The sequence below is a fragment of the Nesoenas mayeri genome (genome assembly GCF_963082525.1).
Source record: "Nesoenas mayeri genome assembly, chromosome: 2".
NCBI lineage: Eukaryota > Metazoa > Chordata > Aves > Columbiformes > Columbidae > Nesoenas > Nesoenas mayeri.
The window spans coordinates 83,489,331-83,502,860 of record NC_137543.1 but is presented as its reverse complement, the minus strand read 5'-3'; the positions used below and the strand labels follow the sequence as shown (position 1 = coordinate 83,502,860).

General features: G+C 39.8%; 1 protein-coding gene across 1 annotated transcript in view; it reads right to left on the bottom strand.

Annotated features, from left to right (window-relative positions):
* Positions 1 to 13,530, bottom strand: part of DROSHA (drosha ribonuclease III) — a 73,168-nt gene that overhangs the window by 56,943 nt on the left and 2,695 nt on the right. Inside the window, exons 2-7 of the mRNA XM_080340321.1 lie at positions 12,645 to 13,502; positions 10,950 to 11,042; positions 10,357 to 10,588; positions 9,300 to 9,441; positions 6,269 to 6,423; positions 3,064 to 3,144 (exon numbers count right to left, since the gene is read on the bottom strand). Coding sequence (XP_080196447.1) covers positions 3,064 to 3,144; positions 6,269 to 6,423; positions 9,300 to 9,441; positions 10,357 to 10,588; positions 10,950 to 11,042; positions 12,645 to 13,495 — 1,554 coding nt within the window. The 5' untranslated portion in view covers positions 13,496 to 13,502. The remainder of the gene's footprint in view (positions 1 to 3,063; positions 3,145 to 6,268; positions 6,424 to 9,299; positions 9,442 to 10,356; positions 10,589 to 10,949; positions 11,043 to 12,644; positions 13,503 to 13,530) is intronic.

Sequence of the window (13,530 nt, the reverse complement as noted above, 5' to 3'; positions counted from 1 at the left end):
TCTTTTATAACATTTGTTTCAGGAAACTCATTTTAAAAGCTTAGGAAAAGGAACCTGGACCTCACATAAGGAGATCTCAAAGTATGTTATCAAGACAGACAAGTATCAGCTCATCTGCCTGGGGCAAATCTGGGGCCTGTAGAGAGGGATTAGTCCATCACCCAGAGGCAGCTCTGGTAACCCAGCTCTGTCTGGCAGGTTGTAATGCTCCTGCGAGGAGCAATGGCAGGCAGCCCTCGGCGTGCTCTGATGCAACACCAAATGTCTGGGACTCCGGTTTTCTTCCAGCTTGCTCTGAAGCAGTCCAGTTTAAAGACTTAAAAATCCTCAGCAGTCAGACAAAACCAGTTTCTTGCATGCCCTACATCCAATCTGCTGCAGCTCAGAGGCTGCCACCAGCCTGTTCAAAATTCATCTGTCTGCATGGTAAAAAAAAAAAAATAATTCAAAAATCACTGCAACGAGCAAGGTATAATAGTACTTGTTGAGCATTGATAAGGACCATGGCTGAAAACATTGTGACTAGTTCAGCCAGGAGAAGACACATTCAGAGCAGGGGGAACTGCGATCTACACATTAACAACAAGCTAACGAGCCACAGATCAGGCCGGCTGACGGATCAGAGATGGAGGATGTGCTGGAAGGCACATAGCCCCACCTCGTGATACGCCCAGCTCGCCAAACAAAGGAGAAAAGTTGAGACCCTTTAACATGGCCCAGAGCTTGTCGAAACTTGCTCATCTTTTGCAGTCATCACTTCCCTCGATTTCTGCATGACAGAAGGAGCAAAGAAGAGACCCCTCAACGTGGCCCAGGACCTGTCCAGACTTGTCCCTCTTTTGCAGTCACCAACTTGTCCCTCTTTCGCAGTCACCACTTTCTCCCCCCAGACTTTCCTGTACTCTGGGCGCTATAAAAAGCCCACCAAAACCAGCATGCTTTGGAGAATACCAGTCTTATCTAAGGGCCTGTCCAGTCACCATCAAGGAAATACCAGCCTCACCGAAGGAAATACCAGCTCGGCCTCACCAAGGGAATCCAGCACCCTGAAGACCCTCACTCTGAACCAGACATCAGAGGACTCTGCGCTTCTGACCCCAGCACCCTCGCCGTGGAACACCGAGGCCATACATCATCGTACAAGTCCTGTCATCCACACTGTGGGGCCATAAGAGACTAGATCCCTCACTCTTTTCTTTCTTCCTTTCTCTCTGCTCTTTCCTTCTCTCCTTTTTTCTATATCCTCATTTCTTTATCTCTCCTTCACTCTATATATATATCTCTTTCTCTCTCCCTTATACCTTAGCTTTCTTCCTTCTCTACCACTCTCTTCCTCTCTTTCCCTTTCGAACATATAAGGACAACACCATCTTTAAGCTCTGCTGTTGATTTCTGGTTAAATTTCATATTATAGCTACTGATGGTTGTCAACATACCGCTCGTAGTAGGATTTTTGCTGTTAATGTGTTGATAAGTTCTGTTATACTCTTGCAAAGTCATCATTCGCTGTAACCAATATTCCAACAAGTACTTTTAGTAAAACTCACAATTGAATTGGACCCCGGAGGTGATTGTCTGTCATTCACTTCACATAACCGTGCAGAATTAACCCAGAGTTAACTCACACCTGGTCTCATCTGTTGAGCCAGGGCACATGTCACGTCTAGAGTTACCTCATCCCTCATCCCATCTGTTGGGACAGTACCCTAAACAGCATTACAAAAAGCTGGCCTGATGGCAATGGAAGCTGCTACACCACTATGCAGCTCTGTGCACTTTGCTAAAACCCATCCAATAAGGAGCATAATTACTCTGGCTGTTCAGCCCTAGTTAAGCTTCTCACTGCTGTGACGGGACAGTTAAAAATGGTCTGTTTAAAGGTAGGCAGTTTTAGCTACAGGACACTGTGAAAACTGTATATCCTAGGAGATTTTCTGAAACCTCAAACTGTCAGTTGGCCTTGCTCCAGGAAGCAGCTGTCTTCATGCAGCAAGTTTTATATACCAGTTTTATCCTGCTAAAATTTTCTCCCTCCTTCTCTGCAGGAAAAACACTACAGACAACGTGGGGAGGAATTGATCCTGAACTGAAGCAATTTATAGTAAGACTAAAGCCATTTTTCTGAAATGGAATAATTCACAGAAACAAACATTCACAAATCTTTAACTGCAGAGAAATAAAAGAATGTTTCAGTAAATACATGTAAAAATACATGCTGAAAAATGAAATTCTTCAAGAAAAATTACAACGGTAAATTGTAAAACCTACATATTTACATTCTCAAACTCTTTCATAAGAACAAAGCGGTTTAGAATAAAAAAAGCTTGCGGTGGTCCAAGCACTGTTTTTCTTTCCAGAAACAATACTAATCATGGAGCATGATCTGCACAAATGAATACTTCTAAAGAAAAATAATCAAATACTATTTCCACAACATTTTTTCAAAAGAAAGGCAGTCATTATAAAATATGTTTCAGGATGCTGATGAAGCCATTTTTTTCTAATCACCAATTAACTGTTTCCGAGTGTACAGAGAGCACTGTGTACAGTACAGACATGCTCTAGTGCTACAGCAACACCTCCTGACAGGCTTCCTGCTCCTGTCACAGCAGAATTACTATTTTATTTACTTTTCCTTTTAAAGCAATCCCTTCACAAAGAGGGCCTTCATAACATACTCATCCACTTAAAGATGGCAGATCTTTAATAACAAGTTCTTTTTTATTAATGTAATTGTGGTTCTGTGTTTCAGAAACTCAAAAAACCCAAACCAAAGAAACAAACAAACAAAAAAAATGAACAAAACAAAACAAAACAAAAAAAAACCCAAAACAAAACAAAAAACCAACCTTGAACTGAACAAATAGAAGTAAAAGTTTTACATAGTTTTCAGGTAGATTTCATTACCAGTATTGCATTTTCAATATGAGGTTATATATATAAAGTTGCACAGGAGTTTTTACTAAGCCTGTAAATCGTGGAAAAAAAACCCTCAAATCATCCCAAGTATGAGTTTACAGCAGCAAGTTTGTATTCATAATTGCAATTCTTAGAATTACTTACCTCTTCACCAGGATAAATGCCGTGTCTTATGCCTGTTCGTCGGGCTTTAGCACTACACTTGCACAAAGGTCCATCATTCATCTGTCAAAAACAAAATAGGATTCTGTTTTTATTGAAAAATGGTTTTGGAAAACTATTTTGGTTTTAATGCCCGGGGTGCTGAAGCTTCTAAAAGCCTGCCATGCTTAGATTAAGTGGATGTTCTTAAGCCAATAAAAATGAAAACAATATAGACTAATGTAAGAAAACTGCACAACAGCATTAGAACTTCATCACTGTTTCAGAAGCACAGGATGGAAAAACGCTCTCAGCAGAACTGTACTATGCTATCACATACATCTTTTCAATTTCTTATACATAAAAACCAGCACATTGCCTAAAATGAGATTCAGATCCTAAATATGCACATGCAAATATTTACATGCTGAAATCTCCATGTTCAAACAGTTTCACTCAGTTCACTGACTGAAATCCCTTCCCTGATCAAGCCCTCTGCAATGTTACAAGGCTACCACAAGAAGTATGCAAAGCAGACCATTTGACGATTTTCCTTGTTATTTTAATGAAGTAACGAGAACACTTCAAATGCATCCTGCAGACATCAGAAAAAAGAAGGGGGAAAAAATATCCACTGCATTATTCTGTATAGGTGCATCAAATAGCTATATCACAAAAGGCCACTGCACATGGTATAAAGCCAGTGCTTTTCACTTTTATGACCAAGTTCAATGCAGGCTATCAATTACTGCAACACCCTAAAGCTTTCTGCTCCTAACATCATGCCCATTGCAGAAACTCAACAAAAGAAAATCCAGAACCAAGCCAGAGAAACTAATGAAGTTCCCAAGCTCAGGCTTTAATGATGTTTTCCAGAGTTTGAATCCAAGAACTAAAACATTATTTTTAGACTCACAAAAAACTCAACCCTATAATGCAATGCAAAAACTAGCAGAACTTCCTGTGCCATTATACACAACCTGAAAATGGACACAGCATCCATAGGAGGGCTACAGAGCATCATCAACAAATAGTGTGAAGATATCTCAGGAAGCAAGAACCACCAAACTGCTGTTAACGAAGTCCTTAGAAAAATGGCAGAAGGACGCAACTTTTTAGATTTGATGTTAATTCTCCGAATGTTAAGCTGTTAAACTGCTGTTAACGAAGTCCTTAGAAAAATGGCACAAGGACGCAACTTTTTAGATTTGATGTTAATTCTCCGAATGTTAAGCTCAGTTAATTTCTTCAAACAGGCACAGCACATAGGAACGTAAGAAGTAGAACACTTCTCGACTCCTTTGGGAACTTAGTCATGCAATCTTAACAACAGAGTGACATGACAGCTTTTTGTTCACACATTTTTTGCCACACTCTGAGACCCTGGAGGAAAGTACATGCTCAATGAAACTGAATCATGCTTATAGGTAAAATCATACTTCCCCACTGGGTTATACAGCCACAAAAAAAATAGAGTTAAAAATGCAGTCAATAGCAAATTGCTCATCACTTCCCCAAAAATAAGGGCCTACTGAGGCTATTAAAATAACCATCACTTATTTTTGAAAATCTCATCCTTAATTCTTAGGACTATTCAGCACTTAAACTGCCTAAGTTACATTAAATGCGCAGACTGAAACCGAAGGAGATGTGAAGCACCTGTAAAGTCCAAGACTTGAAAACAGAGTAAGATACATACCTACCTTGTCCCTAATGACACAGCTCATGGAAAAAAAAGTCAGAAGAGCAACTACGAAGTGATGATGAAATGATATTGAAAGATCACAATTTCACATAAATTAAGGCAATGGCTTTTAACTTTCTCTGATCAAAAGGGCAACACAAACAAGCAGATAACACTTGTAAGCAAAAGACCACTGTTGTGGCATCAGCTTTTACAATTTATTTTCTGGCAAGAGCCAGCACTGCTGGAGATTATCCAAAATAACAAGCGCACTGCTCCAACTGAAAGTTGGGAACGTCCATCCTAAAAATCTAGTTCTGTGTCAGACAGTGTACTTGTATGTGCCAGCATGCATGGCAATCATTCCCGTTTTATGCAGTGATAGTTAGAAAGCCTTCTGGCATACCAGATAAATACTTAGGAAAACTTCAAGCATTTTCAAATAAAATCTGCTCAGAAGTATTACAGCATTGATAAGCTCACCATGATCTGATTTCAACCCTTTTAAGAAAGATGAAGGGTCAGTCTCAAGAAAGTTCTTGGGAATGAAAGTTTTTCAGCAAGAAATTCATAAACCACACATTCCCGAATCTATCATTCCCACAGTTATTCCACTTCTTTTTATTTAGCTAACATTCTTAACAGCTACATTACTTTGAAGTGTGCCCAAGAGCTACACAATTTTTTCAGTTAAATATCTAAACAGTTTGCTAATTTTGTTTTCCATACAAATAAAAACAGCTAGCCATGCCCGGTCATTTTTTTTTTAACTAGAAGCATAAACATGAGCCTGTAATAGAATATTCAACAGACCTTTGAATTACCACAGCAGCAATCAGCATTGCAGTATCTCTTGGCATTATGATTTGTTGCATGCTAAACTCATGCATCACACAAAGTGCCAGAAAAATAAATTTACTGAGGTGCCATTTGACAATGAGTTAGAACACACTGTAAAACATTTAAGTAAGAAAGATGAAGACGGCATATTTGAAAATAAAAACTAGTGTTCTGTGCAATGTATGCATTCAAAACAATGCTTCATGAGCTCAACAATTACATTTAATGAGAACTATAATCTCCATGCAATTACAAAACCACCATTAGACAAGAAATTAGGAGCATTAACTGCATATTTAAAACATTATTTATCATTATGAGCTGAGAGCTTTTAGGTGAAAAATTTGCTATGGAGATGAACATGCTGCCTTTTCTCCATTCCAGAATTCATCTGTGTACTTTTATCTCAGGGCTAGGAGGATAGCACTAGTACACTGTTAGCAATTCAGGTTTTATTAACATTGTCAGACATGTTTCCAGCTGAATAATCCCCATGATTCACAAGCTGGAACCACACTCTTGAAATCAAAAGTGAGGTGCTTTCAACAAGATGAGAGAAAAAAGGGAAAAGGGGAGTAAAAATGTGTACTGAACGATGTCAGTGTGTTTGACAACAATGCAGCATTTCAGGTCTACAGGGAAGAATGACTTTCAGACACAAGGCACTTTTTCCTCTCGCCATACCTGTCCTGGATCATTGTACCACAGTTCTTCATGGAGACGATCAGGGTGTGCTTTTTTACGCTTAATTTCTGCGATGACATCGAAAACTTCTGAATCCGAACTGCTAGAGCAGCTGCTGTCATCTTCAGAGTCACAGTCTGAGTCACTGGAGCTCTCTGATTCACACAGGGGAAATAAAGTCAGCTGAAAACCACTTCCACACACTCTTCTCCGAGATAAATGCATTCTATAACATGACATGGCTAACTGTTGCATACTGAAATTGATTAAAGTTGTGCATGACATTCACACAAATGAGAAGAGACAGTAACTGCATTTTTAATTAAAAATGACTGCACGTGCCATGGATATTAAATGCCTGCAACCAACGCATCTGCTTGTATGCAGAAGATTGCTGTTTGGCTGTCCGGGAGCACGACTGACCAGTTGTAGAAGAACGGCATCAGTTACTTGACATTAAAGATTACAGAGGTAATACCAACACAAGTATTACTGTAAAGTTAAAAACAAACCAAAAAAAAGAGAGAGAAAATAAAAAGAATACACATAAGGTCACTAGTATGAGCTAAACAGAACTTCTTGTTTAGAAGCTAATTCTGCTTGCTATGAGCAAAGTGCTTATGTCTAGCTTCATTTTACCTAAAAATGCTCTTGTCTGTAGCAGAATACTGTCTATTTAAGAGTTTTGAAACAGCATATAGGTATAGAATTATTATAGAACAAGTACTGTTAGACTAATTTTTCAAAATTAATTATTTCTAATAAATCCATTACCACCTACTAGAAGTCACAGACAAGAAGAAAACCTAGAACTACTAGCTGAGTGAATCCAGTCATAAGTTTTTTGGAAGCCCTATTCTGTGAGTTTTCCTCCTTTTTAAGATATTTTCCTTTGTATTAACTGAAACAAATTCTCTGATGCATCAGAGATGAATACAATGGTAAAGAAAAAAAAAAGGAACAGCAGATGTTCTTAACTTGTTAAAATGTCTCCTTTGTGGTACTGCCAAGCTAATGTTATTAAGTGTCTGGACTTAATTAAAACAAACAAACAAAACAAAAAAAACCACACAGAGCCTGATCTCACATATCTCTAACCTCCCATAATACTTGTAAGTGACTCCCTTTCTAATGCATGTGATGTCATTCATTTCCACAGATCACCTCAGCTCCAATTTAAAAAGTGCCTTCATAACCAAGATATATACCATGACGCAAGTAAGGTTTATTACTGGAAGAAGGGATACAGCATTTCTTCCATTTCTAACTTCTGACTTCAGAGAAAACTTATTACTACACTGACAGTCTTTTGAAATACTGTGAAAGTATGGTTTAAAATATATGCATTTGTTGAATACAAGATTCTCTTTAGTTAAAAGGAAAATGAGGGAGAGAAAGAAAATCCAGGAACATCTACACATATTCCCTACAAATATTCACAAACACTTGAGTTTTAAAAGTTCTCTCATAATCAGCTGTACAAATCTAATTTTAGGTGCAAAATGAGTGTAAGATCTGCAAAAATAAGCTGGAATTCTGAAAAAACAATGCAAACTTTTGGATTTCATATATTGAAATCAGCCTAAAATCTAAAATTGTTCTTGGAGTTCATTGCTATCTTACTGCAATACATAATTATGTTAACACAAGGCAGAACAGAGACAGCATTTATTTAAGTACTAAGGCAACAGTCCAGAAGCCTGGCTGTAGGAGAAGCTGGCATAGCCACCAAGGCAGCCCAGGGGGGCAGTGCAAAGGCAAAGTGTTTGAGTCCTCCAAAAAGAGTGGAAAAAGAAACACAGAGAAGTTGCTCTTGGCTCTGTCATATTTGAGCTTGGAGCAGTAAGGAACCCTTTCTGCAGAGATCTGAGGAAGAGAAGCTTTACACAGATATGTTGCATGCAGGAGTTCCATCCTTGCTTCATCCACATGAAAATGTACCTCCTGAAAAACCCTACAGTTAACTTTGTTAATGATTCTTGAGTGAATTTTGAATATGTGCAAATCCACTGTTTAAAAAACCAAAAATGTGAATTAACATTGTAATCTGTATTTAATTTTTTCTTTCATCTTTATTTTATCTTTTTATACCACCAGTATGCATCTGACCATGTCATTATATACTTGTATTTCAACTTCAGAATTTTTGATATGATTTTTAAAGACTTACTAAGCTCAGATATGACAGTCTGAAGCAGTTCAATGAGCAAACATGAAGTATCAATTAAAAAGGAAGCCTGGAGTATCTAAATATATATAAATATTTATATATAAATATATCTAAATATATATGTTCTTGGATATACCCAAGAATTTATTGAACTAATGCAACTGACTGAAAAAAGCACACTATGAAACACCAAAATGCTGGAAGTATAGAAAGAAAAGCTAACAGTTCTCACAAAGCAGGAAAAATAGCTTCCGCTGACCTCTGAGTAAGCAAATTGCTATCAAAACTATGACCTGCTAATTCACCAGTATCTCCCCAATAACCGATACAACTAGCAGACATATTTCATTGCAAGAAGATCCATAAGGGTGATGCATGACAAGGCAGATAAACTGTGTTTTGAAAACTGATACTTCTGCCCAAGATTATAGTAAGCAGAGTTGCACAAGCAAAATACAATCCAGAAGAAAGATGAAGTCAGTGCCATAAGGAGCAGCCATATCAGTTTATCATCACTACTCTTGCTTCCTTTTTAGAAATATAAGACCAAGAGCTCCTCAAAGCCTCTTGCATGTCATGCTTTGGTCTATGTGATCCTGTTCATGGCACTTTCATGCCGTGAAAGAGACTTTAGCATACAGTAGTGCTGGATACTCTCCATTTTCCCTTAGGCTTCCTGGGTAAAGAATGTAGCTCTATTTCTGTCAAAAGCAACAGTAAAACTACCATGGATATGCAATAGAAAGGAAGGATTTAAGAAACACAGATTAACCTACCAACATTATTAAATACACACAACTTCCAAAACCAGGTTAACTACAGATTATTCCCTTGCAGAGCTTTGTCAACATTTCTGCCTACCTAAGTCTTCATCCAGCTTGGTCTTTGGTGGCTCCCATGGTGGCCTGGCTGCTTTGGCCTTTGCCTGTCGCTTTCCTAACTCCTCATCAAACTTTTCATACAGATCTCGGAGCTTGCTTGTTCCTACCACAGTAGAGTCACCCTGTTAATTAAAAAAACAGAAAAAAAAGTGTTAAAATAGAACATGAACACAACATGCACCAGTGTTTCACAATGAAAAGAGTGGGAGAAGACAGATCTCAGCGTAGTTCAACAAAACATGGAAGTATTTGTTAAGGCTTTAGCATACCATTACTTGCTTCATCAGGTGAATTAACAGAGATATTACTTCATTTGCTGGTGCATTATCATCAAACCTTTGGCCTAACAAAGCAGAACGATGGCTAAGCATCTTTAGTACAGCTCAGTATTGATTCATAGGAGGCTTAGAAGAAAAAAAGAGACCTGTGACAGTATTTTTGCAATTTAAAAGAATTTTGGAACATACAAACAACACAAAACTCAACTCATATTGTTGCCTGCTTTGAATCACCATGAATTCACTCTCTCTGTCATTCTCAAAAAAACGCTACAACCAACCACAAAAAACCACAAAAACTAACCAACCAAACAAACAAAAAACAAAACAAAAAACCACCAGAAACCTCCCCCCCAATACTACTCCACCAGCCAGTGTTATTGTCAAGTACAAAGAATCCTGACTTGCTCCTTTTGTACAAAATTTCTCCAAGGCTGTGGCAATATATGGTGCTTCAGACATCTTTGCTCAAGTATGATTATAACAGGGGAAAAAAAAAAAAACAACAAAACATTCACTCCTAGAGACAAAAAGGTATCCCTCTTCCACATACTAATCTGAATGAAAACAGAAGAAGTTGATGAAAATAGAGAAGAATACCAACTAATAAAGTTCTTAGCAGGGTTAAAAGACTGAGATGGTTGGGAGGAGAGAAGGATTAAATGATGCAAAACATGATCCTACTGAAAGGTTCACATTAATCAAGTAATCACATAAAGGACTGTGTACAGTAATTTGAGAGTTTTCTCACAAACATACCACTTGATCCATAGGGTCATTGGAATAATAGTTTTCAGAATGTGTACAGCGAACCCAGACTGGCTTAAGTAATTCCTCATCTTCCTCTTCATTTTTTTCAGATGCATTCTCCTCTGATTCCTTGTCTTTGATAGCAGTATAGTTTTTCTCTTTGCTGGAGCTCTGGTTCTCAGACCACCTTTCTCTGTCCTCCTCCCATCGGGGTCTCTTTTTCTCTCTGCTTGGAGAACGGCTTAGTGGGAGAAAGTAGACAAAAGCAATTACCTTTATTATTTTAATAGTGACAGTTTTGTAATGAAAAACAAATAGTTTCAGATCAGTAAATCATTCTGTCACATAAATCAAAGTAAAATCCAATTGTCCACAGGACACAGCAGCAAAGCCTTCTCTCTTGAGGCTAATTCTGTCTCTAATTCCGCAAGGTCTTGAGATAACTGACATTTGTATGTATAAGTAGATGGTTATAAATGTAAGACACTCATCTCTTCTGATTTTCAAAACATGCATGTATGCATATATGCATACACAAAAACTCACACATGTGGATGTGCAGAGCCCCAAATACACAAGAGACCAAATGTAACCTTCCTTACCTTCCTGCTCTCTTGTAATCTTTCTTGTAGGATCTGTCTGGTGACAGTGATCTTCTGCTGTCACGGTGCCTATGCCTCTCCCTCTCCCGCTCCCTTGGAGAGTTCAAAACATAAGTTAAATGAGAAATCTGGTATTTCATACATTCCACACCTGAAAGGAGCACAGAAGCAGGCTGAGATCATGTTACGCAAAAATAACACACAAGTGCTGGCTGCTAAAAACCCAGGCATTCTTAACGCTGACCTTAAAGGAATTTGTAAAAGACAGTCACCTGTTTCCTCCGCCTTTGTCATAAAGCTATCTATCTCAATACAATGGTTAATTCATATGACACAGAGGTAAATTCTATACATTCATCACAGGAATTGTTGCCATTCTTGCTCTTCTCCTGTTACAAATGGCAAAGGGTAAGATTATTGTATCTTTAACCATTCTTAATGCCTCAAGGAAGGGAAAGAAAACCTATTCCATGCACAATAGCTTTGTAAGCCCAGCAGTCATTCAAGTGTTTCAGACAAGCCCTCCCTGACAGCCAGCTCAAGCACACACAAAAACCTTGATAAACACAGAAATTCTGCATCATGCTGAAACTACAAATATCATCTACAAAACTCAACTTGCGCATACACATAAAGAACTTGAACACACAACTTAAGGCTCCAGGAAGTGTGTCTGGAAAGCTGCCTGTCAGAAAATGATGGGGAGGTGTTGGCTGACAGCCAGCTGAGTATGAGCCAGCAGTGTGCCCAGGTGGTCAAGAAGGCCAACAGCATCCTGGTTTGTATCTGCAATAGTGTGGCCAGCAGGACTAGAGAAGTGATTGTTCCCCTGTATGCCGCATTAGTGAGACCACACTTCATTATACATCCAAAAATAAGCAGTCCACACTAATCCATCTGAATCATAAGATGTCAACATAGCCTACAACTTGCCTATTTCTTTTAACTGGTGTATTCTAATTTTCACTGTGGTCCTCTTTTGAGATCACAGACTGGCTTGCTGAGGCCTTCACCCTGAACAGAATCACACAGGCAGGTCTAAGCATCCTCTGGGAGGTCCCATAAAGCCTGCACACATCTGTGCTAGTCTCCCACAAGGATGAGGACAGAGCAGGATGAAGAAGGCCAAGCAACATGATTTTCATTAAAACACCTCACTGCAGGGATTAGATATGTGCACTTATCAGACTATTAAACCCCCCAGGTTCTGTTTTTCTACAAACACAGAACTTATTCAAAGAAAGATCTAATTCAAGTAACACCCAAAACCCTGATTCTGGTACCTAAATCTTGAAATTTGAACAGCTGGGGCTTAAGCTTTTGCAAGGTTCAACTTTGAAAACAGTCTTTGCACAAAGTTGTGCCAGCTCTGCTTTCATGCCACATATGCACAAGTTTCTATGGTAAGCACCCATGAGAGCAGAGCACTACTCAGTCATTCACTCAGTTTTCAAACAAGAGCTTCTTTGATTTCAACTGTCTCCATGGACAAGGGAAACAAGTCTGCCAGATCACAAAGGTGAGGTATAAACAGTGCTTCTGAAAGGCATCAAAACAGTAGCTCTTTCCATCAGACTCAAGTACAACCTTCCACGCTAGAGGGAAAAACAAGAGTGAAGGAAAAACATTGATGCAAACAAACACTATGGGACAACGACAGCTTTCCTTCTGCAGACAGAAGATACCTCAAGTTACCTGTTACGCTCGTAACTTCTGTGATGAGGCGATATCCTTCCTCTATCATAATCTGTCCGGTGCCGACTGCTTTCCTGCCTCCTCCTATCCGGACTCCGGCCTCGATCCCGACGATCCCCATGGTTAGCGGACCGATGCCTGTCAGCGTGGATGTGACTGTGTTCACGATGTCGGTGGTCATCATAGTGCTTGCTTCTCTCTGGGGACCGCCGATCACTTTGCGACTTCTCTCCCTGGTACTGACCCGTGTGCCGGAAGTGGCTGCTGCCGCCACCGCTGTTGGCAGCGCTGCTCTGAAAAGAGCCGGAGTTGTGCTGATAGCTATTGAAGGTGGGTGGTGGGAAAGACTGCTGTGAATACCCTGTGGAGTACATGGGCTGGTAGTTGACTTGCTGCGGTATGACTGGTGGGGGAGGAGGATGTGGCACTGTGGGAGGTGGCATCATGTAGGGAAAGGTGCTTTGCCCAGCAGGAGTTCCTGGCACAGGAGCATTGCTCGGATTTGGCACAGGCGGAGGAGCAGGAGGGAAGCACGGAGGCACTGGGAAGCTCTGCCTCATCTGGTGGTTCGGAAATGGTGGCCTCACAGGACACTGGCTGATGGGATTTTGCGTGGAAGGGGGCACTGGAGGAGGATAGGGCACAAAGTCTGGCCTGGGAGGCATGTAACCAGTGGTCGGAGGGTTTGAATAGCTTGTTGGAGGGGCAGTTTGCTGGTCATACTGGTATTGTACGGAGGGCTGTTGTGGGTGAAGCTGTCGTAGGTTCTGAGGGCGGTAGGTCTGTGTTGAAGTTCTTGTTCCTGGTCCCCCCTGACCACGGGGACATCCTCGGCCAGAATGGAAAGACATGGCTCACCTTTAATGAGGAAAATAAAAGCCCAGTG